At 40.5% G+C, this 27,082-nt stretch overlaps 1 protein-coding gene across 1 annotated transcript in view; it reads right to left on the reverse strand.

Annotated features, from left to right (window-relative positions):
• osbp2b (oxysterol binding protein 2b) overlaps positions 1-27,082 on the reverse strand; it is an 81,569-nt gene that overhangs the window by 20,639 nt on the left and 33,848 nt on the right. The window contains exons 3-4 of the mRNA XM_079552288.1: positions 19,150-19,400; positions 1,251-1,455 (exon numbers count right to left, since the gene is read on the reverse strand). Coding sequence (XP_079408414.1) covers positions 1,251-1,455; positions 19,150-19,400 — 456 coding nt within the window. The remainder of the gene's footprint in view (positions 1-1,250; positions 1,456-19,149; positions 19,401-27,082) is intronic.

Below are 27,082 nucleotides of genomic sequence, written 5' to 3' on the forward strand. Positions count from 1 at the left end.
GGCCCGAAGGCGGGGGGACCTTTGGGAGCTCAGACTGGGGAACGAAGGGCAGGTTTTACTCTCACTGAAGTCGTTTTAATGTGAAATTATCCATTCATCCATTTTCCTCCTCTTTATCCGGGCAAGAAGAAGAAGAAGAAGAAGAAGAAGAAGAAGAAGAAGAAGAAGAAGAAGAAGAAGAAGAAGAAGAAGAAAAAAAAGAAGAAAAAGAAAAAGAAGAAAAAGAAAAAAAAGAAAAAAAAAAAAGAAAAAGAAGAAAAAGAAGAAGAAAAAAAAGAAGAAAAAGAAAAAGAAGAAAAAGAAAAAAAAAGAAAAAAAAAAGAAAAAGAAGAAAAAGAAGAAAAAGAAAAAAAAGAAGAAAAAGAAAAAGAAGAAAAAGAAGAAAAAGAAGAAGAAGAAAAAGAAGAAAAAGAAAAAGAAGAAAAAGAAGAAAAAGAAAAAGAAGAAAAAGAAGAAAAAGAAGAAAAAGAAAAAGAAAAAAAAGAAAAAGAAGAAAAAGAAAAAAAAGAAGAAAAAGAAAAAGAAGAAGAAGAAGAAAAAGAAAAAAAAGAAAAAGAAGAAAAAGAAGAAAAAAAAAAAAAAAAAGAAAAAGAAAAAAAAGAAGAAAAAGAAGAAAAAGAAAAAGAAGAAAAAGAAGAAAACAAAGAAAAAGAAGAAAAAAAAGAAAAAAAAGAAAAAGAAGGAAAAAAAGAAAAAGAAGAAAAAGAAGAAGAAAAAGAAGAAAAAGAAGAAAAAAATGAAAAAGAAAAAGAAGAAAAAAAAAGAAAAAGAAAAAGAAGAAGAAGAAGAAGAAGAAGAAGAAGAAGAAGAAGAAGAAGAAGAAGAAGAAAAAGAAGAAGAAGAAGAAGAAGAAGAAAAAGAAGAAAAAGAAGTAAAAGAAGAAGAAGAAGATCCCTTTTCCTTTTTCGGTACTTTTATTTTTCCGATACCGGTAGAACCTAAACCTTTTCTTTTACCACCAGACTGGCATCATGTAGCAGCGCCCAGCCCTCTGAGACCCCGCCCCCTCCCCGCCCCCCGCCCCGGCCTCACCTGTGCTGCGCTCAGGTGCGTGGGGCGCGGCGCTCAGGGCGTCTCGGGCGGGGTTCTCCCTCCACGCCCCCTCCCCGCCCCCCCCGGCCTCACCTGTGCTGCGCTCAGGTGCGTGGGGCGCGGCGCTCAGGGCGTCTCGGGCGGGGTTCTCCCTCCACGCCCCCTCCCCGCCCCCTCCCTGGCCTCCACGCCCCCTCCCCGCCCCCCCCTGGTCTCACCTGTGCTGCGCTCAGGTGCGTGGGGCGCGGCGCTCAGGGCGTCTCGGGCGGGGTTCTCCCTCCACGCCCGCTCCAGGCTGTTGTGTTGTTTGGCTAACTGCTCGATGGTCTCCTCCAGGTGAGCCCTTTGCTCCCGCTCATACTGCAGCGCCCGCGTCCATCGCCGGCTGTGGCTCTCGGCGAGGTCCAGGAAGTCCCGACACGCCTGCGAACACGCGTGACCTCATTCGTAAGAAACTCAAAGGTCAGAGATGGAAATTTACAGGATTTTATCAACATTTATAAGCTGCTTTATTTGCTGCTTTATTGACCTGAAACCTGATCATTAGTTTGTAAAATGAGGAAAGCAGGAACAGAATTTTCAAAACAATCAAGCTCCTCCCCCTCCCTCCTGATTGGCTGGTTCACAAAAAAACGCCCGTCTCATTGGTCGATGTGGGAGGATAGTCGACTCTGATTGGTCGCTGAGATTCGGGGAGGAGGGACTTTACCAAAAATAATATATAAATATTACTTTACATCAAAGTGCAAAACCAGGAGGTTGATTTTACACATTATATAAAATGTGTAAAACATTTAAACTTCCAGACGATCACTTTAAAGCCAGAGCACGATTGTAAAATGAAAACAATAATCTTTTTTTGGTAAAGTGCAAACCAATGTGGGCTTTACAGTCTGTACACGGAGGAAAAGCTCACTCCCAATCACTCTTCACTGTCAGCAACACACACAGGAGGCCCAGAGGAGGCCCAGATGAAGCCCAGAGGAGGCCCAGTAAGGGGTCAGTGAAAGCCCAGATGAGGCCCAGATAAGACCCAGATAAGACCCAGATGAGGCCCAGATAAGACCCAGATGAGGCCCAGATAAGACCCAGATGAGGCCCAGATAAGACCCAGATGAAGCCCAGATAAGACCCAGATAAGACCCAGATGAGACCCAGAGGAGACCCAGATGAAGCCCAGATGAAGCCCAGATAAGACCCAGATAAGACCCAGATAAGACCCAGATGAGACCCAGAGGATGCCCAGAGGAGGCTCAGAGGAGGCCCAGATGAAGCCCAGATAAGACCCAGATAAGACCCAGAGGAGGCCCAGATAAGACCCAGATAAGACCCAGATAAGACCCAGATAAGACCCAGATAAGACCCAGATGAGGCCCAGATGAAGCCCAGAGGAGGCCCAGATGAAGCCCAGATAAAGCCCAGATAAAGCCCAGATAAGACCCAGATAAGACCCAGATGAGGCCCAGATGAAGCCCAGATAAGACCCAGATAAGACCCAGAGGAGACCCAGATGAAGCCCAGATGAAGCCCAGATGAGGCCCAGATGAGACCCAGATGAGGCCCAGATAAAGCCCAGATAAGACCCAGAGGAGACCCAGATGAAGCCCAGATGAGGCCCAGATAAGACCCAGATGAGGCCCAGATAAGACCCAGATGAAGCCCAGAGGAGGCCCAGAGGAGGCCCAGAGGAGGCCCAGAGGAGGCCCAGATAAGACCCAGATAAGACCCAGATAAGACCCAGATAAGACCCAGATGAGGCCCAGATAAGACCCAGATAAGACCCAGATAAGACCCAGATAAGACCCAGATGAGGCCCAGATAAGACCCAGATAAGACCCAGATAAGACCCAGATGAGGCCCAGATGAAGCCCAGAGGAGGCCCAGATGAAGCCCAGATAAAGCCCAGATAAAGCCCAGAAAAGACCCAGATAAGACCCAGATGAGGCCCAGATAAAGCCCAGATAAGACCCAGAGGAGACCCAGATGAAGCCCAGATGAGGCCCAGATAAGACCCAGATGAAGCCAAGAGGAGGCCCAGATGAAGCCCAGATGAAGCCCAGAGGAGGCCCAGATGAAGCCCAGATGAAGCCCAGAGGAGGCCCAGATGAAGCCCAGATAAAGCCCAGATAAAGCCCAGATAAGACCCAGATAAGACCCAGATGAGGCCCAGATAAAGCCCAGATAAGACCCAGATGAAGCCCAGATGAAGCCCAGATGAGGCCCAGATAAGACCCAGATGAAGCCAAGAGGAGGCCCAGATGAAGCCCAGAGGAGGCCCAGAGGAGGCCCAGATGAAGCCCAGATAAGACCCAGATGAGGCCCAGATGAAGCTCAGATGAGGCCCAGATGAGACCCAGATGAGGCCCAGATGAGGCCCAGATGAGGCCCAGAGGAGGCCCAGATGAAGCCCAGATGAAGCCCAGATGAAGCCCAGATGAAGCCCAGATGAGGCCCAGATGAGGCCCAGATGAGGCCCAGATGAGGCCCAGATGAGGCCCAGAGGAGGCCCAGATGAAGCCCAGATGAAGCCCAGATGAGGCCCAGATGAAGCCCAGATGAGGCCCAGATGAGGCCCAGATGAAGCCCAGATGAAGCCCAGATGAAGCCCAGATGAGGCCCAGATGAAGCCCAGATGAAGCCCAGATGAGGCCCAGATGAAGCCCAGATGAAGCCCAGAGGAGGCCCCAATGAAGCCCAGATGAGGCCCAGATGAAGCCCAGATGAAGACCAGATGAAGCCCAGATGAAGCCCAGATGAAGCCCAGATGAAGCCCAGATGAGGCCCAGATGAGGCCCAGATGAGGCCCAGGTAAAGCCCAGATGAAGCCCAGAGGAGGCCCAGAGGAGGCCCAGGTAAAGCCCAGATGAAGCCCAGAGGAGGCCCAGAGGAGGCCCAGATGAAGCCCAGATGAGGCCCAGATGAGGCCCAGATGAAGCCCAGATGAAGCCCAGATGAAGCCCAGATGAGGCCCAGATGAAGCCCAGATGAAGCCCAGATGAGGCCCAGATGAAGCCCAGATGAAGCCCAGAGGAGGCCCCAATGAAGCCCAGATGAGGCCCAGATGAAGCCCAGATGAAGACCAGATGAAGCCCAGATGAAGCCCAGATGAAGCCCAGATGAAGACCAGATGAAGCCCAGATGAAGCCCAGATGAGGCCCAGATGAAGCCCAGATGAAGCCCAGATGAGGCCCAGATGAGGCCCAGGTAAAGCCCAGATGAAGCCCAGAGGAGGCCCAGAGGAGGCCCAGATGAAGCCCAGATGAAGCCCAGATGAAGCCCAGATGAAGCCCAGATGAAGCCCAGATGAAGCCCAGAGGAGGCCCCAATGAAGCCCAGATGAGGCCCAGATGAAGCCCAGATGAAGACCAGATGAAGCCCAGATGAAGCCCAGATAAAGCCCAGATGAGGCCCAGATGAAGCCCAGAGGAGGCTCAGATGAAGCCCAGATGAGGCCCAGATGAAGCCCAGATGAAGCCCAGATGAGGCCCAGATGAGGCCCAGGTAAAGCCCAGATGAAGCCCAGAGGAGGCCCAGAGGAGGCCCAGATGAAGCCCAGATGAAGCCCAGATGAAGCCCAGATGAAGCCCAGATGAAGCCCAGATGAAGCCCAGAGGAGGCCCCAATGAAGCCCAGATGAGGCCCAGATGAAGCCCAGATGAAGACCAGATGAAGCCCAGATGAAGCCCAGATAAAGCCCAGATGAGGCCCAGATGAAGCCCAGAGGAGGCTCAGATGAAGCCCAGATGAGGCCCAGATGAAGCCCAGATGAAGCCCAGATGAGGCCCAGATGAGGCCCAGGTAAAGCCCAGATGAAGCCCAGAGGAGGCCCAGAGGAGGCCCAGATGAAGCCCAGATGAAGCCCAGATGAAGCCCAGATGAAGCCCAGATGAAGCCCAGATGAAGCCCAGAGGAGGCCCAGTGAGGGGTCAGTGACCTGCAGTTACCCTGAGGCAGACACCACAGTAACATCAGCTCCAAACGGCTCCTCTGACTCACACCTCAGGCCTCTCAAAGGTCCAGACTCACTCCTGTTGCCTCGGTAACAGACTGGGCGTGAAGTGAGGCCGCTCTAGCCCCGCCTCCCCTTTAAGGCCTCAGAACGACATCACCGACACCTCAGAGTCTCAGATACATGAGGATATTTACGGACGGGCGTCTCCGATGACCCGCTGGCCTCAGATCAGCTCACAAATAACCTCATATAAATAACCTGTCTGTGTCTGAATATAACCTCCTAACCCTCACAGTTCAGCTTTACCCAAATCTAAACCGGACTGGAGAGCAACAGAGTGACGCCTCACTTGAAAGCTAAGGCCTTGTGTCTGTTTTGTCGTGGTTTCGCCATATTTTTGTCACATTTTTGTCATTTTTTTGTCATTTTTTTGTATTTTTTTTTTCATGTTTTGTAATTTTTTGTCACATTTTTTGTAATTTTTAGTCACATTTTTTTGTCATATTTTTTGTCAAATTTTTGTCATTTTTTTGTCATTTTTTTTGTTATTTTTAGTCACATTTTTTTCATTTTTTTGTATTGTTATTTATTTGTCACATTTTTGTCATTTTTTGGTCACATTTTTGTCATTTTTGTCATTTTTTTGGTCATTTTTTTGTATTTTTTTGTTATTTATTTGTCACATTTTTGTCATTTTTTTGTATTTTTTTTCATGTTTTGTAATTTTTTGTCACATTTTTTGTCACATTTTTTGTAATTTTTTGTAATTTTTTTGTCATATTTTTTGTCAAATTTTTGTCATTTTTTTTGTTATTTTTAGTCACATTTTTTTGTATTTTTTTTTTAGGTTTTGTAATTTTTTGTCAAATTTTTTGTCATTTTTTTGTCAAATTTTAGTCATTTTTTAGTATTTTTTTTGTCATATTTTTTGTAATTTTTTGGTATTTTTTTGTTATTTTTAGTCACATTTTTGTCATTTTTTGGTATTTTTTTTTCAGGTTTTGTAATTTTTTGTCAAATTTTTTGTCAAATTTTTTGTCATTTTTTTTGTCACATTTTTGTCATTTTTTGGGTCATTTTTTTGTCACATTTTTGTCATTTTTTTGTCCATTTTTTGGTTATTTTTAGGTTTTTTTTATCACATTTTTTTTGTCACCTCAGGACGACATCACCGACACCTCAGAGTCTCAGATACATGAGGATATTTACGGACGGTCGTCTCCGATGACCCGCTGGCCTCAGATCAGCTCACAAATAACCTCATATAAAGAATGTCTCTGTGAATGTGTCTGAATATAACCTCTTCACCCTCACATCTTCTCCAGTTCAGCTTTACCCAAATCTAAACCGGACAGGAGAGCAACAGAGTGACGCCTCACTTGAAAGCTAAGGTCTTGTCTCTTTTTTGTCGTGGTTTCGCCATATTTTTGTCACATTTTTGTCACATTTTTGTAATTTTTTAGTCATTTTTTTGTATTTTTTTGTTATTTATTTGTCACATTTTTGTCATTTTTTTGTATTTCTTTTTCATGTTTTGTAATTTTTTGTCACATTTTTTGTCATTTTTTTGTCATTTTTTTGTCATTTTTTTGTCATTTTTTTGTCATTTTTTTGGTTGTTTTTAGTTTTTTTTTATCACATTTTTTTTGTCGCCTCAGAACGACATCACCAACACCTCAGAGTGACGCCTCATTTGAAAGCTAAGGCCTTGTCTCTTTTTTGTCGTCGTTTCACCACATTTTTGTCCATTGTTGTCGCTCTTTAGTCACTTTTATGTTGTGTTATTTTTAGTTTTTAATTTTTTGCTGCGTTTCTGTGACTTTTGTTGCTTTTTCATCCTGGCGTTCTCTGTGCGAAAGAAGCGAGTGATAAAAGTGGTTCAGGCTCGTGGACAGAGGGAGACCAGGCTTCTTCACCTGAGACCAGGGGGAGGCAGGATTGTATCACTGCCAAAACATCCCAGAGCTGAACCTCAACATTGTAGCCTGAAGAAAAAAAATATTTTCTGCAAGTGCCAATGTTTTATATCAGGGGTTCCCAAGTGGCTTCGGGACGAGCCGAGGACCCAAATAAAACTGTAGTTTGTCATATATCGTATAAAATATCGTACACACAGAACTTTTTGTTGAACAAGCAGTAGATTTCCCATTAAGACTGAAATTATGATCAAAACCACCCAAAAACATTCATTTTAACAGACACATTTAGTGCAGTTTCAGATGGAAAATACTGAATAAAAGTTCCTTATAGACTGAAAATGGTTCCGTGACCCACTTTTGGGTCCCGACCCACCAGTAGAGAATCACTGTTTGACATTGTATATGACCAAGCGGGATGTTGTGACTCATTTTTACAATACTGACACTATTTCTAGCATTTTTAGATACTTTAACAGGTATTTGCACAATGATCTTTCTCAAAATCATCTTGGGGGCCAGAGGTTCTGTGCTGGAGGGCCGGATTTGGCCCCCGGGCCTGACGTTGCCAACCACTGCCTTAGACCTTCATCAAGCACCGGGAAACGTCACCAACAGGTTCAGTGAAGGTTCTTCGATGGACAAAACCTGGACGACTGAGAGCTACACACACGTCAAACATCTTGATATTACAGAGTGACACGGAGGTGAGCTTTAACGTTTTCTAACGTGATAAACCAGCAGGTCAACCTTCAAAATGTTTGCCATACCGTGACACGTTTCATAATGGCTCGTTTTATTTCGGTCATTCCTTGTTTGTTTCGGCTGGAAAAGTGGGCGTGGCCGTTCGGCCGCCACACGTCTTGTGGAGAGTGAAATGTCAGAGCCCAGACCAACTTTGTTCTCGTTCTTTTTGCCTCAAGAAAAAAGGACAAAGTTCTCGCGCCTTGTGGAGGATGAACCTCTTAAATCCCGCCTGAACCGAGAGGATCTTTTTCCTCACGTCATCAGATTTTTTTCCACCATTTTTTTGTTGGGTATTCAACTCATTTTTGTAACATTTTTGTCATTTTTTGTCACATCTGTCTTTTTTTTGTTTTGTCAAATTTTTTTCATTTTTTTTGTCAAATTTTAGTAATTTTTTTGTCACATTCTTTTTCATTTTTTTTTATAAAAAATTGTCACATTTTTGTATTTTTTGTCATATTTTGTCACATTTTTGTCATATTTTAGTCATTTTTTCCTCACATTTTTGTCTTTTTTTTTCATTTTTTTGTCAAATGTTTGTCATTTTATTTTGTCCTTTTTTTCGTCCTTTTTTATCACATTTTTTTTAATTTTTGGTCACATTTTTTTCTTTTTTTTTTCTTTTTTTTTGTCAATTTTTAGTAATTTTTTATGTCATTTTTTCGTCAATTTTTTGTCAATTTCTTGTGACATTTTTGCCACTTTTTCATCCATTTTTCGTTGCTTTTTGTCAATGTTTTCTCACTTTTTTGTCACATTTTCGTCTCAGTTTTGTCGCTATTTTCAGACCTTTTTTCCAGAAGCTTTTGGATTGGGGTAAAGCCAAACTGGAGAAAATGTGCTCGGTTCAGGAGGGGGTTCAGGGGTTAAAGGGATATTTCAGGATGTTTGACACAGGGCCTCATTTCCTCGTTATTCAGATTTTTGCTGATTTATATTTGAAGAGTTTCGTGGCGCTAGGCTAGTGCAAGGCTAGTGCATGTCTATGGTATCAGCTAGCCTGCATTAAAAACAGTGTGACCCGCTCCACAGAGCACCTGAGGCAAATCACTTATAACACCAGACTAACCATATAAATGTCTGTGTCCATAGAGTCATGTTTGGAATATAACTGACCTGCATCACATGAATTACCACATTCTGAGGGACTATTTTCTAGCAGATCACTCCGCCGCGGTCTTTTAAATGATGGACTCAGACATGTATATGGTTAGTCTGGTGTTATAAGTGATTTGCCTCAGGTGCTCTGTGGAGCGGGTCAGGCTGTTTTTAATGCAGGCTAGCTGATACCATAGACATGCACTAGCCTCGCATTAGCCTAGCGCCACGAAACTCTTCAAACATAAGAACTGCAACACTCGAGGAATAACGAGGAAATGAGGCCCTATGTCAGACATCCTGAAACATCCTTTAAAGATAAATGCCGACTCACAGTGATGCTCGTGTCCTGCTGAAGCAAAACAGCTCCAGTTTCCTCCTGAACGTGAGGAAAAGTCAGGTCCAAACAGCTCTGAGAGACTCCAGACCAGAGCCTGACCCAAGCGGAGTGAAGACTTACCTCGGCAGGTCCATGTGGAGTCTGAAGCGGAGCTGAAGCAGAGTCTGAGGTGGAGTCTGAAGCAGAGTCTGAAGTCCGAGTCTGAGTCTGAACTTCTCCTCATGTTTGCAGAGTTTAAAGGCCGAGCACACGTGACGTCCACTTCCTCCTCAGTGACCGCTGCAGCCACGCACTTCCACTCTGTCGTGCTGAGTGTGAGCATGTGACCGCTCCAGGGGTCAACATCGGACACGCTGATGTCACGAGCGTGTGGGTCAGCAGAACGTCAGGACAATGACCTTTACCAGTGTCTTCAGGGACGGAACAGGCAGGTGGGCTCATGTTTTGGTCATTTTTTTGGACATATTTTGGTCATTTTTTGTCATTTTTTTGTCACATTTTTGTAATTTTTTTGGTCAAATTTTTATCAATTTTTTTGTCACATTTTGTCACATTTTTGTCATTTTTTGTCACATTTTTGTCTTTTTTTGTCATTTTTTTTGTCATTTTTTGTCACATTTTTGTAATTTCTTTGTTACATTTTTATCACATTTTAGTAAAATTTTTTGTCACATTTTGTCACATTTTTGTCATTTTTTGGTCAAATTTTTTGTCACATTTTTGTCACATTTTGTCATTTTTTGTCACATTTTTTGTCACATTTTTGTCATTTTTTGGTCATTTTTTTGTCACATTTTTGTCATTTTTTGGTCAAATTTTTGTCACATTTTTGTCACATTTTTGTCATTTTTTGTCACATTTTTGTCATTTTTTAGTCATTTCTTTGTCATTTTTTTTGTCATTTTTTTGTCATTTTTTGGTCATTTTTTTGTCCTTTGTCTTTTTTGTCATTTTTTATTTTGTCATTTTTTGTCATTTTTTGTCATTTTTTGTCATTTTTTTTGTCATTTTTTAGGTGAAATTTTTTGTCACATTTTTGTCACATTTTGTCATTTTTTTGTCATTTTTTGGTATTTTTTGGTCAAATTTTTTGTCACATTTTTGTCATTTTTTGGTCACATTTTTTGTCAGATTTTTGTCATTTTTTGTCATATTTTGTCACATTTTTTCTTCTATTTTTTATCAATTCCTTGTGACATTTTTGTGACATTTTTTGCAGCTTTTTTTTTTTTTTTGTCAATGTTTTCTCGCTTTTTTTGTCACATTTCATCATTGTTTTCGTCTCAGTTCTGTCACTATTTTCACAACTTTTTTCCAGAAGCTTTTGGATTGGGGTAAAGCCAAACTGTAGAAAATGTGCTCGGTTCAGGTGGGAGTTAAGGGGTTGTGAAGCTCTGGTGGAACTTCTTCAGGTGGATGAGAGAGTTCACTCATGGTTTACACCGAGCTTGGAGACAAATGATCCTGATCTGGGCCCGGTGGGACCAGAAAGTCTGATACTTTATGAGGTGGAGCTTCTATTTACCTTGAATTGAGAGTCAGATTGTGATGTTTCTAAGTCAAGGTGAAGATGCAAACCATAGATACAAAGTGGTTTGAAAAGAAGTTACTGTGTTGCCTTTTGCCCGACACAGAAGAGTAAACGAGTAAAGAGTAAACAATAGCAACAAAACTGAGACGAAAACAATGATGGAAATGTGACAAAAAAGTGAGAAAACATTAACAAAAAAGTGATGAAAAATGGATGAAAAAATGGCAAAAATGTCACAAGAAATTGACAAAAAATGGCCAAAAAAGTGACGAAAATATGACAAAAAATTTGATAAAAATTTGACCAAAAAATGACAAAAATGTGACAAAAATGTGACAAAGAAATTACAAAAATGTGATAAAAATGTGACAAAAAAATGACAAAAAATGTGACAAAAAAATGACAAAAATGTGATAAAAATGTGACAAAGAAATTACAAAAATGTGATAAAAAATGACAAAAAAATTTGACATTTTTTGTCACATTTTGTCACATTTTTGTCATTTTTTGGTCAAATTTTTTGTCACATTTTTGTCACATTTTTGTCATTTTTTGTCACATTTTTTGTCACATTTTTGTCATTTTTTGGTCATTTTTTTGTCACATTTTTGTCATTTTTTGGTCAAATTTTTGTCACATTTTTGTCACATTTTTGTCATTTTTTGTCACATTTTTGTCATTTTTTAGTCATTTCTTTGTCATTTTTTTTGTCATTTTTTGGTCATTTTTTGGTCATTTTTTTGTCCATTTTTTGTCCAGTTTTTGTCATTTTTTGTCACATTTTTGTCATTTTTTGTCATTTTTTTGTCATTTTTTGGTGAAATTTTTTGTCACATTTTTGTCACATTTTTGTCATTTTTTGTCATTTTTTGGTCATTTTTTGGTCAAATTTTTTGTCACATTTTTGTCATTTTTTGGTCACATTTTTTGTCAGATTTTTGTCATTTTTTGTCATATTTTGTCACATTTTTTCTTCTATTTTTTATCAATTCCTTGTGACATTTTTGTGACATTTTTGCCGCTTTTTTTTTTTTTTTGTCAATGTTTTCTCGCTTTTTTTGTCACATTTCCATCATTGTTTTCGTCTCAGTTCTGTCACTATTTTCACACCTTTTTTCCAGAAGCTTTTGGATTGGGGTAAAGCCAAACTGTAGAAAATGTGCTCGGTTCAGGTGGGAGTTAAGGGGTTGTGAAGCTCTGGTGGAACTTCTTCAGGTGGATGAGAGAGTTCACTCATGGTTTACACCGAGCTTGGAGACAAATGATCCTGATCTGGGCCCGGTGGGACCAGAAAGTCTGATACTTTATGAGGTGGAGCTTCTATTTACCTTGAATTGAGAGTCAGATTGTGAGGTTTCTAAGTCAAGGTGAAGATGCAAACCATAGATACAAAGTGGTTTGAAAAGAAGTTATTGTGTTGCCTTTTGACCGACACGGAAGAGTAAACGAGTAGAGTAAACAATAGCAACAAAACTGAGACGAAAACAATAATGGAAATGTGACAAAAAAGTGAGAAAACATTAACAAAAAAGTGACGAAAAATGGATGAAAAAATGGCAAAAATGTCACAAGAAATTGACAAAAAATGGCCAAAAAAGTGACGAAAATATGACCAAAAATTTGATAAAAATTGGACCAAAAAATGACAAAAATGTGACAAAAAAATGACAAAAAAATACGAAAAAATTACAAAAAATTACAAAAAAAATACAAAAATATGATAAAAAATGACAAAAAATGGACAAAAAAGTGAAAAAACAGTGACGAAAAAGTGATGAAAAATTGATGAAAAAGTGGCAAAAATGTCACAAGAAATTGATAAAAAATGGACAAAAAAATGACAAAAATGTGATACAAATTTGACCGAAAAGTGACAAAAATTTGACAAAAATGCCAAAGAAGTTACAAAAATGAGTTGAACACCCAACAAAAAAATGATGGAAAAAAATGTGATGACGTGAGGAAAAAGATCCTCTCGGTTCAGGCGGGAGTTAAGAGGTTAAAACTCGTTCATCGGGTGAGACGGAAACCGGATCCACAGTTTTAGGAGAAATCGCTGACTCGGCCAAAAGTCAAAGCAAATTAATAACAGGTCTGGACTCAGGTCTGGACTTTGCCCAGCAAGATTTTTCTCACCGATAAAACAAAAGAAATCTCCTTCAAAATTGTTCAAGTTTTACCCGGTAAAACAGTTTTTAAGAAGATTCAAGAAAGACTTGGACGTTAGCTGCACGTTTTGTGGATCCAGAAACTGTTTCTCATTTATTTTGGACCCGTTCAGTAATTCAGAGATTTTGGAAAGACGTCACATGTGTTTTTGTGTCTAAGTTAAGCAACAATTATAAAATGTGTTATGAGCATGTCGCTCTTGGGTTCTTCACAAGTGACTTAATGAGTCATAAGTCAAACATCCTGAAATATCCCCATAACCCCTTAACTCCCGCCTGAACCGAGCACATTCTCTCCGGTTTGGCTTTACCCCAATCCAAAAGCTTCTGGAAAAAAGATGTGAAAATGGTAACAAAACTGAGAAGAAAACAATGATGGAAATGTGACAAAAAAGTGATGAAAAATTGATGAAAAAGTGGCAAAAATGTCTCAAGAAATTGACAAAATGTGACAAAAAATGACAAAAATTGGATAAAAGTTTGACAAAAAATGACAAAAATGTGACAAAAAAATGACAAAAATTTGATGAAAAATTTACAAAAAAATGACAAAAATGTGACAAAAATGTGACAAAAAAGTGGCGAAAAATTGATGAAAAATGACAAAAATGTGACAAAAAATTTGATAAAAATTTGACAAAAAAATGACCAAAATGTGACAAAAAAAATGTATTTTTAACCTAACCATTATTTTGGCAAAATATTATATTCATAAGTGTAAATTTGCAAACAAAGCCCCTGTATTTGATGTTTTTCAAAAAGAACTTGATATGTATATAAAAAAGCGTTGAGCCAAGTACAAACAGAAGGGCTGCGAAAACCATTGAAATCTGGTCACAATATATGTAGGGATGTTTTTGTTAATTTCCCTTCCCCCTGGCAAGTTGTATGTATTTTGCACAAATTACCTCATGTTTTTTATGGAATGTATGTGCAACATTTCAATAAAAAAAAGAACAGGTCGTATGAACTAAAGGAGAGGCAGAACCGGAGCTTTTACTTTCTCAGGGTTTAGTCTCGGAAAAAAAAGACTTTCACCTGGAAACAAACAAACTAAATTCTTCACAATAACACGTTTAATCATTTTCCCCTCATTGTGGCATCGATGACGCCTCCAGACTTTTGCAGATTTGTGATTTTTCTAATTCTGATCCAGATCCAAAACCTCCTGAAAAAATATGTGTAACTAATATTTGAATAAAGCAAAGCCAGATGTAAATATGGTTCAGTCCCTTATTCAGGACACGAGGTCTAAACCAGGTCTAAACCAGGTCTAAACCAGGTGTAAACCAGGTGTAAACCAGGTCTAAACCAGGTGTAAACCAGGTCTAAACCAGGTCTAAACCAGGTCTGAACCAGGTCTAAACCAGGTCTAAACCAGGTCTAAACCAGGTCTAAACCAGGTGTAAACCAGGTCTAAACCAGGTCTAAACCAGGTCTAAACCAGGTCTAAACCAGGTGTAAACCAGGTGTAAACCAGGTCTAAACCAGGTGTAAACCAGGTCTAAACCAGGTCTAAACCAGGTCTGAACCAGGTCTAAACCAGGTCTAAACCAGGTCTAAACCAGGTCTAAACCAGGTCTAAACTAGGTCTAAACCAGGTCTAAACCAGGCCTAAACCAGGCCTAAACCAGGTCTAAACTAGGTGTAAACCAGGTCTAAACCAGGTCTAAACCAGGTCTAAACCAGGTCTAAACCAGGTCTAAACCAGGTCTAAACCAGGTCTAAACCAGGTCTAAACCAGGTCTAAACCAGGTCTAAACCAGGTCTAAACCAGGTGTAAACCAGATCTAAACCAGGTCTAAACCAGGTCTAAACCAGGTCTAAACCAGGTCTAAACCAGGTCTAAACCAGGTCTAAACCAGGTCTAAACCAGGTCTAAACCAGGTGTAAACCAGGTGTAAACCAGGTGCAAACCAGGTCTAAACCAGGTCTAAACCAGGTCTAAACCAGGTCTAAACCAGGTCTAAACCAGGTCTAAACTAGGTCTAAACCAGGTCTAAACCAGGTCTGAACCAGGTCTAAACCAGGTCTAAACCAGGTCTGAACCAGGTCTAAACCAGGTCTAAACCAGGTCTAAACCAGGTCTAAACCAGGTCTGAACCAGGTCTAAACCAGGTCTAAACCAAGTCTAAACCAGGTCTAAACCAGGTCTAAACCAGGTCTAAACCAGGTCTAAACCAGGTCTGAACCAGGTCTAAACCAGGTCTAAACCAGGTCTAAACCAGGTCTGAACCAGGTCTGAACCAGGTCTGAACCAGGTCTAAACCAGGTCTAAACCAAGTCTAAACCAGGTCTAAACCAGGTCTAAACCAGGTCTGAACCAGGTCTGAACCAGGTCTGAACCAGGTCTAAACCAGGTCTAAACCAAGTCTAAACCAGGTCTAAACCAGGTCTAAACCAGGTCTAAACCAGGTCTAAACCAGGTCTGAACCAGGTCTGAACCAGGTCTAAACCAGGTCTAAACCAGGTCTAAACCAGGTCTAAACCAGGTCTAAACCAGGTCTAAACCAGGTCTAAACCAGGTCTAAACCAGGTCTAAACCAGGTCTAAACCAGGTCTGAACCAGGTCTAAACCAGGTCTAAACTAGGTCTAAACCAGGTCTAAACCAGGTCTAAACTAGGTCTAAACCAGGTCTAAACAAGGTCTAAACCAGGTCTAAACCAGGTCTAAATCGGACAAAATCACAGACTGAATCTGGATCAAACCGGGACTAAACCAAGACATAAATTAGACTAAAGCAGAGACTGAAATCGAGGTTAAAACCAGGACCAAACTAAAATGGACCAAACCAGGACCAAACAGGACCAAACGATTACTAAATCCAAGGTCTCAATAATAAATAAACCAAGATAAAACTGGGTCTAAATCAGGTCTAACCTGGACAACCTCACAGACTGAACCATGACTGAAGGACGTCAAAATATGCAAGGACTGAAACAAGTCTTAACCAGGACTAAACCAGGACTAAACCAGGTCTAAACCAGGTCTAAACCAGGTCTAAACTAGGTCTAAACCAGGTCTAAACCAGGCCTAAACCAGGCCTAAACCAGGTCTAAACTAGGTGTAAACCAGGTCTAAACCAGGTCTAAACCAGGTCTAAACCAGGTCTAAACCAGGTCTAAACCAGGTCTAAACCAGGTCTAAACCAGGTCTAAACCAGGTCTAAACCAGGTCTAAACCAGGTCTAAACCAGGTGTAAACCAGATCTAAACCAGGTCTAAACCAGGTCTAAACCAGGTCTAAACCAGGTCTAAACCAGGTGTAAACCAGGTGTAAACCAGGTGCAAACCAGGTCTAAACCAGGTCTAAACCAGGTCTAAACCAGGTCTAAACCAGGTCTAAACCAGGTCTAAACTAGGTCTAAACCAGGTCTAAACCAGGTCTGAACCAGGTCTAAACCAGGTCTAAACCAGGTCTAAACCAGGTCTGAACCAGGTCTAAACCAGGTCTAAACCAGGTCTAAACCAGGTCTAAACCAGGTCTGAACCAGGTCTAAACCAGGTCTAAACCAAGTCTAAACCAGGTCTAAACCAGGTCTAAACCAGGTCTAAACCAGGTCTAAACCAGGTCTGAACCAGGTCTAAACCAGGTCTAAACCAGGTCTAAACCAGGTCTGAACCAGGTCTGAACCAGGTCTGAACCAGGTCTAAACCAGGTCTAAACCAAGTCTAAACCAGGTCTAAACCAGGTCTAAACCAGGTCTGAACCAGGTCTGAACCAGGTCTGAACCAGGTCTAAACCAGGTCTAAACCAAGTCTAAACCAGGTCTAAACCAGGTCTAAACCAGGTCTAAACCAGGTCTAAACCAGGTCTGAACCAGGTCTGAACCAGGTCTAAACCAGGTCTAAACCAGGTCTAAACCAGGTCTAAACCAGGTCTAAACCAGGTCTAAACCAGGTCTAAACCAGGTCTAAACCAGGTCTAAACCAGGTCTAAACCAGGTCTGAACCAGGTCTAAACCAGGTCTAAACTAGGTCTAAACCAGGTCTAAACCAGGTCTAAACTAGGTCTAAACCAGGTCTAAACAAGGTCTAAACCAGGTCTAAACCAGGTCTAAATCGGACAAAATCACAGACTGAATCTGGATCAAACCGGGACTAAACCAAGACATAAATTAGACTAAAGCAGAGACTGAAATCGAGGTTAAAACCAGGACCAAACTAAAATGGACCAAACCAGGACCAAACAGGACCAAACGATTACTAAATCCAAGGTCTCAATAATAAATAAACCAAGATAAAACTGGGTCTAAATCAGGTCTAACCTGGACAACCTCACAGACTGAACCATGACTGAAGGACGTCAAAATATGCAAGGACTGAAACAAGTCTTAACCAGGACTAAACCAGGACTAAACCAGGACTAAACCAGGACTAAACCAGGACTAAACCAGGACTAAACCAGGACTAAACCAGGACTAAACCAGGACTAAACCAGGACTAAACCAGGACTAAACCAGGACTAAACCAGGACTAAACTAGGTCTAAACACAAGAAGAAGCAGAAGTCTTTAGTCGCCTTTAAAACACAAATCAATTGTGAGAAAATCAAAATCATGGTTTAAACGAAAGAAAACTGTGATATGTGTTTTTTTGGCCGAGCCCTGACCTGAGCTGTACTACAGTAACCCCTCCTCCAGGGGGGGGGACAACAGTAACCCCGCCTCCCGGGGGGGGGGCACTGTCAATGCAGAACTGCCTCAGGACTTTCACCCTGAAGACGAGCCGGTCTGCAATAGCTTACAGTGAAGGTTCTAGGTTCTACAGTGGAGCCTCAGACAGGACCAGTGTGGGCACAGACACCGGGCACTCTTATGGAAGCTCTGGTCTGCTCCTCTTCCCAAACACAGTTATGACACTTCCCTCAGCAGTAAAACTATAAAACTAGTCCCGTAACTGAAGGAAACTGAATCTCAGCCAGGCCAGAGGACATGCAGAGGCGAAGGACGGTACCTGAGGCTCAGTCCAAACAGACCAAAGCTCCTGTTAGCTCCTGTTAGCTGCTGCTAGCTCCTGTTAGCTCCTGTTAGCTCCTGTTAGCTCCTGTTAGCTGCTGCTAGCTCCTGTTAGCCCCTGCTAGCTCCTCTCACAGTGTCCACAGTGAAGTGAGAAGCTCGGGGCCGTCCCACAGAGGAGGGTACGAGCTATTCCTGTCCCGGGTGTCTCTGCGATCCGGTGTCAGCTCTGGTGTCGGAGTGAACCCTCTCACTCCGGGTCAAACCTGAGCAGAGACACGTCCGGCTACAAACACGGGCCAAACACGGGCCAAACACGGGCCAAACACGGGCCAGACATGAAGGTGTTTTTAACGTGTCTCTGTGATCTCCAGCATCAGGACAGAACAGAGAAGATAAAACAGCAGTGCTCCCTTAACCTCTTAACTCCCGCCTGAACCCAGAGCATTTTCTCCAGTTCAGCTTTACCCAAATCCTGTAGGCCAGTGTAACGCCTCATGTCTTTGATCTCTTTCCTCACATCATCAGATTTTTCTTCATCACTTTGTTTGTTGGGAAGTCGTCTCATTTTTGTCAAATTTTCGTGAGTTTTTTGTCACTTTTTCGTCAAATTATTCGCATTTTTTGTCAAATTCTTATCACTTTTTCGTCAATTTTTTCTAAATTTTTCGCCAATTTTTCTCACTTTTTTGTAATTTTTTTTGTCCATTTTTTGTCCATTTTTTATCCATTTTTTGTCCATTTTTTGTCCATTTTTGGTCAATTTTTTGTCCATTTTTTCCTCACTTTTTTGTACATTTTTTGTCATTTTTTTGTCCATTTTTTCTAAATTTTTCGTCAAATTATTCTCACTTTTTTCTCATTTTTTTGTCAATTTTTATCTTTTTTTTGTAAAAAAATTTTGTCACTTTTTTGTCCATTTTTTCTCACTTTTTCGTCCATTTTTTCGTCAAATTTTTCTCACTTTTTCGTCAAATTTTTCTCACTTTTTCGTCCATTTTTTGTCAGTTTTTGTCATTTTTTTGTACCTTTTTTGTACAAAAATTTGTCACTTTTTCGTCCATTTTTTCGTCAAATTTTTCTCACTTTTTTGTCAAATTTTTCTCACTTTTTTGTCAATTTTTATCATTTTTTTGTACCTTTTTTGTAGAAAATTTTGTCACTTTTTTGTCAATTTTTTCTCACTTTTTCGTAAATTTTTTCTCACTTTTGTCACATTTTCATCATTGTTTTCGTCTCAGTTTTGTTGTTATTTTCACACCTTTGTTCCAGAAGCTTTAGGATTGGGGTAAAGCCAAACTGGAGAAAACGTGCTCGGTTCAGGTGGGAGTTAACGGGTTAACGCCCATGGGAGGAAGATAAACGGCCTGACCCACCTGGCTCTCACTCGTCCCGCTCTCATACTCACATTGATCATAGCATTGGAGGTGATGCGGAACAGCGTGGCCCTCTCGTTGACCGCCTTGACCTTCTCGGAGCCCTCGCCGGGGCCCCGCAGCGCCTCCAGCTCCGACAGGGACCTCTGCAGCGCCGCCCCGTGTTTGGCGATCAGCTCGTTGCAGGTGCTCAGGTCCTCCAGCTTCGAGCCCAGCAGACGGAGAGTCCCCTGGGCCTGGGCCTGGGTCGACTGGGCGGCGGCCTCCTCGTCCCCCGACTCATCTGAGGGGGCACAACACGGGGCACAACACGGGTCAGAACACGGGGCATAACACGGGACACAACACGGGTCAGAACACGGGTCAGAACACGGGTCAGAACACGGGTCAGAACACGGGGCACAACACGGGGCACAACGCTGGACATCATAAACACATCCATCAGGGTCCGGGTTCTCTTCCACACGCTGGTCTATAAAGTCGCTCTTGGATTAAAAAAAACGGACAAAAAATGGACAAAAATTTGACAAAAAAAATACGAAAAAGTGGCAAAAATGTGACAAAAAATGTGACGAAAACTTGACAAAAAGTGACAAAAAATTGATGAAAAGATGATGAAAAAATTGCAAAAAATTGATAAATTTGGACAAAAATTGGACAAAAATTGGACAAAAAAATATGAAAAAGTGTCAAAAATGTCACAAAAATTTACAAAAAATGTATGAAAAAAAGCAAAAATGTGACAAAAAAATGACAAAAAAAATGACAAAAAAATGGACAAAAAAATGGACAAAAAAATGATGAAAATATGATGAAAAAGTGTCAAAAATGTCACAAAAAGTTGACAAAAAATTGACAAAAAATGGAAAAAAAAGACAGAAAGTGACAAAAAATTACGAATTTTTTTACAAAAAATGACAAAAAATGGACAAAAAAATGATGAAAATGTAACAAAATATTGACAAAAATTTGACAAAAATATATATGAAAAAGTGGCAAAAATGTCACAAAAAGTTGACCAAAAAAATGACGAAAAATTGACAAAAAAATGATGAAAAGATGATGAAAAAGTGGCAAACATTCTATAAAAAATTGACAAAAAATCGACAAAAATTTGACAACAAAAGGACATGTGACAAAAAGTGACAACATTTTTTACTATTTGACAAAAAATGTACAAAAACGTTACAAAAATGAGTTTAAACCCCCCAAAAAATGATGGGAAAAAAATGTGATGACGTGAGGAAAAAGATCCATTTAGATGAGTTCTGTAGATCTTAGCTTTCAAATGAGGCGTTACACTGGCCTACAGGATTTGGGTAAAGCTGAACTGGAGAAAATGCAGGAGTTAAGAGGTTAAACCGGTGCTTTCACGATACTTCAGGTTCGATGCCTCAAAGACACTTTTATAACCAGAAAAAAGAAACAATAATGTTGGAAAATCTGCAAATTTACAACATCAGGTTCGTCCAATGTCAAGAAATGTGGAAAAAAAAGTGGAACAATCTGGGAAAAAATGGGAGAAAATTGGGGAAACTGTGGCAAATTTGCAAAAAAATAAATAAAAAATAGGACTCGTCCCCTGACTCATCTGAGGGGTCACAAAAAAAAATATGAAAAAGTGGCAAAAATGTCACAAAGATTGACAAAAAATGACAAAAAATGACAAAAAAATATGAAAAATGTGACAAAAATGGACAAAAAAATTGACAAAAAATTGACAAAAAAATGATGAAAAGATGATGAAAAAGTGACAAAAATTTGATAAAAATATGACAAAAAATTGACAAAATTTGACATTTTTTTTACTATTTGACAAAAAATTTACAAAAAAGTTACAAAAATTAGTTGAAACCCCAAAAAATGATGGGAAAAAAATGTGATGCTGTGAGGAAAAAGATCCATTTAGATGAGTTTTGTAGATCTTTCAAATGAGGCGTTACACTGGCCTTCAGGATTTGGGTAAAGCTGAACTGGAGAAAATGCTCTGGGTTCAGGCGGGAGTTAAGAGGTTAAACCGGTGCTTTCACGATACTTCAGGTTCGATGCCTCAACGACACTTTTAGAACCAGAAACAGAAACAGAAACAATAATGTTTGGAAGATCTGCACATTTACAGGTTCGTCCAATGTCAAGAAATGTGGAAAAAAAAGTGGAAGAATCTGGGAAGAAACGGGAGAAAATTGGGGAAACTGTGGCAAATTTGCACAAAAAAAAAAAAAGGGACTAAATTGGAAAATATTGAGAAAATAGAAATAAGGAAAATGTTTGTTATACATTTTTTTGGCAAAAGTTAGAAAAAATGTTTCTTTTTTTCCTTTTTTTTCCATCTAAAAAAATGGCAATAAATTGGGAAAATATAGAGAAAAACATAGAGATTTAAATACCAGGGCTTATGATTATACGAGGAAGGAGCTTCTCTCAAAGAGCCAATAGTTCATAAATAAATTACATAAATTAATATATCTGAGAGGTCGACCGCGGTGGGTCTTTCTGAGGCCGATAAACTCAAAACTCAAAAAAAAGAGCAGATTCCAAAACAAAAAACGGTAAATCTCTATTTCTTGTGGTAATAAAAAGTCAACAACATAAAAAACATAAAATAGCTACAAACTTGTTGATGTTTCTCCTGCCCTGAGGCTGAGGGAGACGTGAGAGGCTCATTTTAAAGCCTCTGATATCGGCCGATATCCGATATTGCAACATACTCAAATATCGGACCATTTTCCATTTCCTTGTATTCATTCATTTGAATGGGACGGTGCATATTCATGATGTAAACATGCCGGATTTAGCTCAAGGCTCATTTCCGAATGAAAGAAAGGGGAGGAGCTTAAAGTTTCAGTCACATTAAACACGAACAAAGCAACAGATCTCGCGGTGAAGACGAGGCTGAACGGACTAATGTGTTTCCATGAAGAAGTCAGTCGACCCGCGGGGAAACTGAAGATACTCACTGATACTCCAGAGTTTGTTTGTTTGTTTGTTTGTTTGTTTGTTTGTGTGTGTGTGTTTGTTTGTTTGTTTTGTACAGATGGATGGTTTGTCACCTGGACCTTGAGTTTCAGAAAAGAACAAATCAATATGTGCAGTGTCTCCCTGGTGTTCCCTCACAGCTTCTGTTCTCTCCGACTCCTCACATTCCTGGATCTTCTTTACATTAAAGGGGGGGTATTCTGCAAAATGGACTTTATCAAGCTTTCCATCATGTTATTCTGTCACTCCCTCGTTAAAAACATGGCTGAAGTGTTGCCTTGGCACATTCACGTATTTCTGAGTCATCTGTAAAAACTCTGATGGCGGCCATTTTAGGGATAGGTTTGCCTGAGTCCTCCTAGGAACGCCCCCACCTCCTGGAGACGCCTCCGAGCTTTCGTCACCAGCCGAGTAACCAACCACTGCTCCTCAGCAGAACCCCCTCCCCACTGATGCCACAGACAGCGTGTGGAGGGGGCGTGTCTAAAGGCTCAGAGGTTCTTAACCTCTTAACTCCCGCCTGAACCGAGAGGATCTTTTTCCTCACGTCATCAAATTTTTTTTCCATCATTTTTTTAGGGATATTCAACTCATTTTTGTAACTTTTTTGTCACATTTTGTCACATTTTTGTCATGTTTTCGTACATTTTTATCAGATTTATGTCATTTTTTAGTCTTTTTTTTTTTCATTTTTTGGTCAAATTTTTATCCATTTTTTGTAAAAAAAAATTGTCACATTTTGTCATTTTTTGTGATTTTTTTTGTCAATTTTTTGTCATTTTTTCGTCACATTTTTTGTCAATTTTTTGTCAATTTTTTGTCATTTTTTGTCATTTTTTGTCATTTTTTTATCAAATTTTGTCATTTTTTGTCATATTTTTGTAATTTTTTCATCAATTTTTCGTCACTTTTTTGTCACATTTCCATCATTGTTTTCATCTCAATTTTGAGGAAAGTTCTTTCACCTCCTCTCAGGCAAGAACACGAAGCTGCTCTGGTCTCTGACTGTCCAGGACACTGAAATGATCACATGATAAAAACACGAGAGCTTCACGGCCCGACAATGGACAAACGTACGCCCTTTATTAGACACTAGACACTATAATGTTTAGTTCACTCTGATCTCACGTTTAACACGACTTGGAGCCACAGTCACGCCTCCACTCACATGATCATGATCCAGACTGGACCGACTGATGGACCTGCGTCTTTCACAGGACGACAGAGAACAGGAAGTCACTGTTGGACAAAACACTGTGATTGGACGAGAGCGACTTCCTGTGTGTTTCCAAACAGCAGCGCACGTGAGCGGGGTTACTGCAGGTCAAAGGAAGAGCACGAGACACAAGCACAACACACACACACACACACACACACACACACACGCACACACACACACACACACGCACACACACACACACACACACACACACGATCGTGTACTTCTATCTTAGTGAGGAGACTCAACAAAAAAGCGACAAAAAAGTGACAAAAACACAACAAAATGTGACAAAAACGTGACGACAAAGCGATGAAAAAACAAAAATAACATGAAAAAAAAAACGAAAAACAAGAGACGAAAAAACACAACGAAAAAGTGACAAAAATTGACAAAAAAAATGACAAAAAATGACAAAAAAATTTAAAAAAAATTGACAATGAAAATTAAAACAATGATGAACAATGAAGATGTGACAAAAATTTGACAAAAAAATATGAAAAAGTAGCAAAGATTTGACAAAAATTAGACAAAAATTTGACTAAAAATTGATGAAAAATGGACAAAAAATTGACAACAAAAGGACAAATGTGACAAAAAGTGAATTTTTTTTTACTATTTGACAAAAAATGGACAAAAAAGTTACAAAAATGAGTTGAAACCCCCCCAAAAAATGATGGGGAAAAAAATCTGATGACGTGAGGAAAAAGATCCATTTAGATGAGTTTTGTAGGTCTTAGCTTTCAAATGAGGCGTTACACTGGCCTACAGGATTTGGGTAAAGCTGAATTGGAGAAAATGCTCTCGGTTCAGGCGGGAGTTAAGAGGTTAAACCGGTGCTTTCACGATACTTCAGGTTCGATGCCTCAAAGACACTTTTAGAAACAGAAACAAACAAACAACAAAACACACACACACACACACACACAATCGTGTACTTCTATCTTAGTGAGGACACTCATCGACAGGGCCCCGAACCTTAACCCAAACCTAAACCCAATTCTAACCCTGACCCTAAAGCCACATCTTGCCAGGGGCGGACCGGCCATATGTCCTGTATTCTGGAAGAGCACAGAGGGGCCACTGGCTCCTGGGCCACCGGTCCCGCCTCTCACTTTACCTCACCCTTATATTACCCCCGGGCAAAACCGAGCTTTACCCAAATCTAAAAGCTTAAAAGAAAAGCATCCCAAGAGCAAAAATGTGCTGGAAAAGCAACAAAAAAGCGACAAAAACGTGACAACAAAATGTGACGAAAACGTGACAAAAAAGCAATGAAAAAACAACAATAACAGGGAAAAAAAAAACGAAAAACAAGAGACAAAAACACAACGAAAAAGTGACAAAAAAGTGACAAAAAAGTGACAAAAAAGTGACAAAAAAAGTGACAAAAAAGTGACAAAAAAGTGACAAAAAAGTGACAAAAAAAGTGACAAAAAAGTGACAAAAAAGTGACAAAAAAGTGACAAAAAAGTGACGAAAACACACCAAAAAGCCACAAATAAAGTCATGAAAAAGCAACAAAAACATGACAAAAATGCAGCGACAACGTGACAAAAAGTTACCGTCACTTTTCTAGATTTGAGCTTTCAAATGAGGCGTTACAGTGTTGCTCTCCAGTCAAGAAGCTTTTGGATTTGGGTAAAGCCGAACTGGAGAAAATGCTCTGGGTTAAGGCGGGGGGTCAGAGGTTCACACATGTATTTGTGGAAGTGTCACATTTACGCTACTTTGGGCCGGGCTGACCAGAGTCCAGGGCTGTTTTTCAGTCCCAGTCCAGCCCCTGCCCTCAGTCCTTCAGATCAGTGAGGACCACCCAAAATGTCCTCACTCTTCACTGTCGCCCCACTGGTTTGTAAATGTGTCCGACATAAAGACAAAACGAAGTCAGAAACATCTCAGAACAAGTGACCTCAGTCAAACGGACAAACCTTCACCGTCAAAACAACTCAAACTGAAATGAATCTAATCTCGACGTTAGTTCCGATCATTTGAAGAGCAGGAGCCGGGATCCTGTGTTTACATCGAAAAGGACAAAAACGTCTCGTCTCGTCGTCCCAGATCTCACGACCTCTCAGCTCCGGCAGTGGCTGATTTTACTTCATGACTTTAGGTGATCCAGTCATAGTTTCTGTCCAGCTTTGATTAGCTTTAGCATGCTGTTGCTAGCAGGGGAATCAAAAACACAACTACAGAGGATAAAACTAACTCAGCGTTTGAATCCTCCAGGTTCTGAGCTTCATATGACAGGTAGGTCTTTATTTTATTTATTCATTTTTATTATTATTTTAAAAAAACAACTATGGACGACATTTTCTTTGGACAATAAAAGCTTTTTTTTTTAATACGCTCACGTTTCTAAACTAATCCTATAGGGACACCTGCCCCCTGCTGGCCAGCCCTCTCACCTGCCCCCTGCTGGCCAGCCCTCTCACCTGCCCCCTGCTGGCCAGCCCTCTCACCTGCCCCCTGCTGGCCAGCCCTCACACCTGTCCAACAGAGCGGCACGGCCTGATGACATCATCACTCAGCGCTAATGTTTTTATGTCAAACCAAAGCCTGAGCCTTTAGTGAAATGTGAAGGGAACAGAAACAATCATCTCAGCAGCAGAAGTAACAAGAGTTTGTTTGAGCTCCGTTGATCTGCTCCTGAAGAAGAGTTTTAGACTTTTCTACTAAACAAAACCAGAGCCTGAGCAAAGGATCGAGGCTTCTGAACAGCTGTTCTCCTTCAGCACAAGGTGAGCTCTGAACAGTGGTGTTATCTAAGAGTTAGGTACAAAAAATATTAGTATTATGTTATTTACAGTCCTGTCGCTGCGCTGGTGTTTCAGCTGATCAGACAAACCGCACAGGACGGACGGGAGGGCATCCTTACTAATCGTTTGTTCTCGATTATGCTCTTTTTGTGATCGTCTAGTGCAGGGGGGCCCAAACTTTTTGTCTCCGAGGGCCAAAATGAAAAAGTGCCTGTGGGTCACGGGCCAAACACGGCGATGTCAAGTGAGAAATACATAACTGCAAAAAATAAAAGTTACGTTATTTTCTTTTTTGGTATACCTTTGCATTTATTTCAATCTATGCAATTAACCTCTAAACTCCCGTCTGAACCGAGAGGATCTTTTTCCTCACGTCATCAGATTTTTTTTCCCATCATTTTTTTGTTGGGTGTTCAACTCATTTTTGTAACTTTTATGTCATTATTTTGTCATTTTTTGTCATTTTTTCGTCATTTTTTTCCATCAATTTTTCGTCACTTTTTTGTCACATTTCCATCATTGTTTTCGTCTCAGTTTTGTTGCTATTTTCACAGCTTTTTTCCAGGAGCTTTTGGATTGGGGGTAAAGCCAAACTGGAGAAAATGTGCTCGGTTCAGGTGGGGGTTAAGGGGTTAACATGCTACAAAAGCCTAGTTTTAGTAGAACAAAATCAATTATTGTAGCGATATAGAGCAAAATGGAAACAACACCTACAGTGACTTTAGCTCATTCATTTCTTTAAGTCAAGGAAAATGCCACATTATATCATTTTGAAAGTGTCAGTTCAGCATCAATTCTTTTATAAGTCATAGATGTCAACGATTTTTGCAAAAAAAAAAAGTTGGAAAAATGGGAAAGTTGATGCTACGACGCTCTGTGATTGATAAACACCAAGACACCACAACAGTGTTTCCTTAACTTTGTGAAAGGAGTGAAACAGCGCCCCCAATTTGACGCTGGTGGACAAACAGTGAACTGCAACCATATTTGCCATTGAGAATGAACGGGAGA

Source organism: Gobius niger (assembly GCF_951799975.1).
Source record: "Gobius niger genome assembly, chromosome: 1".
Taxonomy (NCBI): Eukaryota; Metazoa; Chordata; class Actinopteri; order Gobiiformes; family Gobiidae; genus Gobius; species Gobius niger.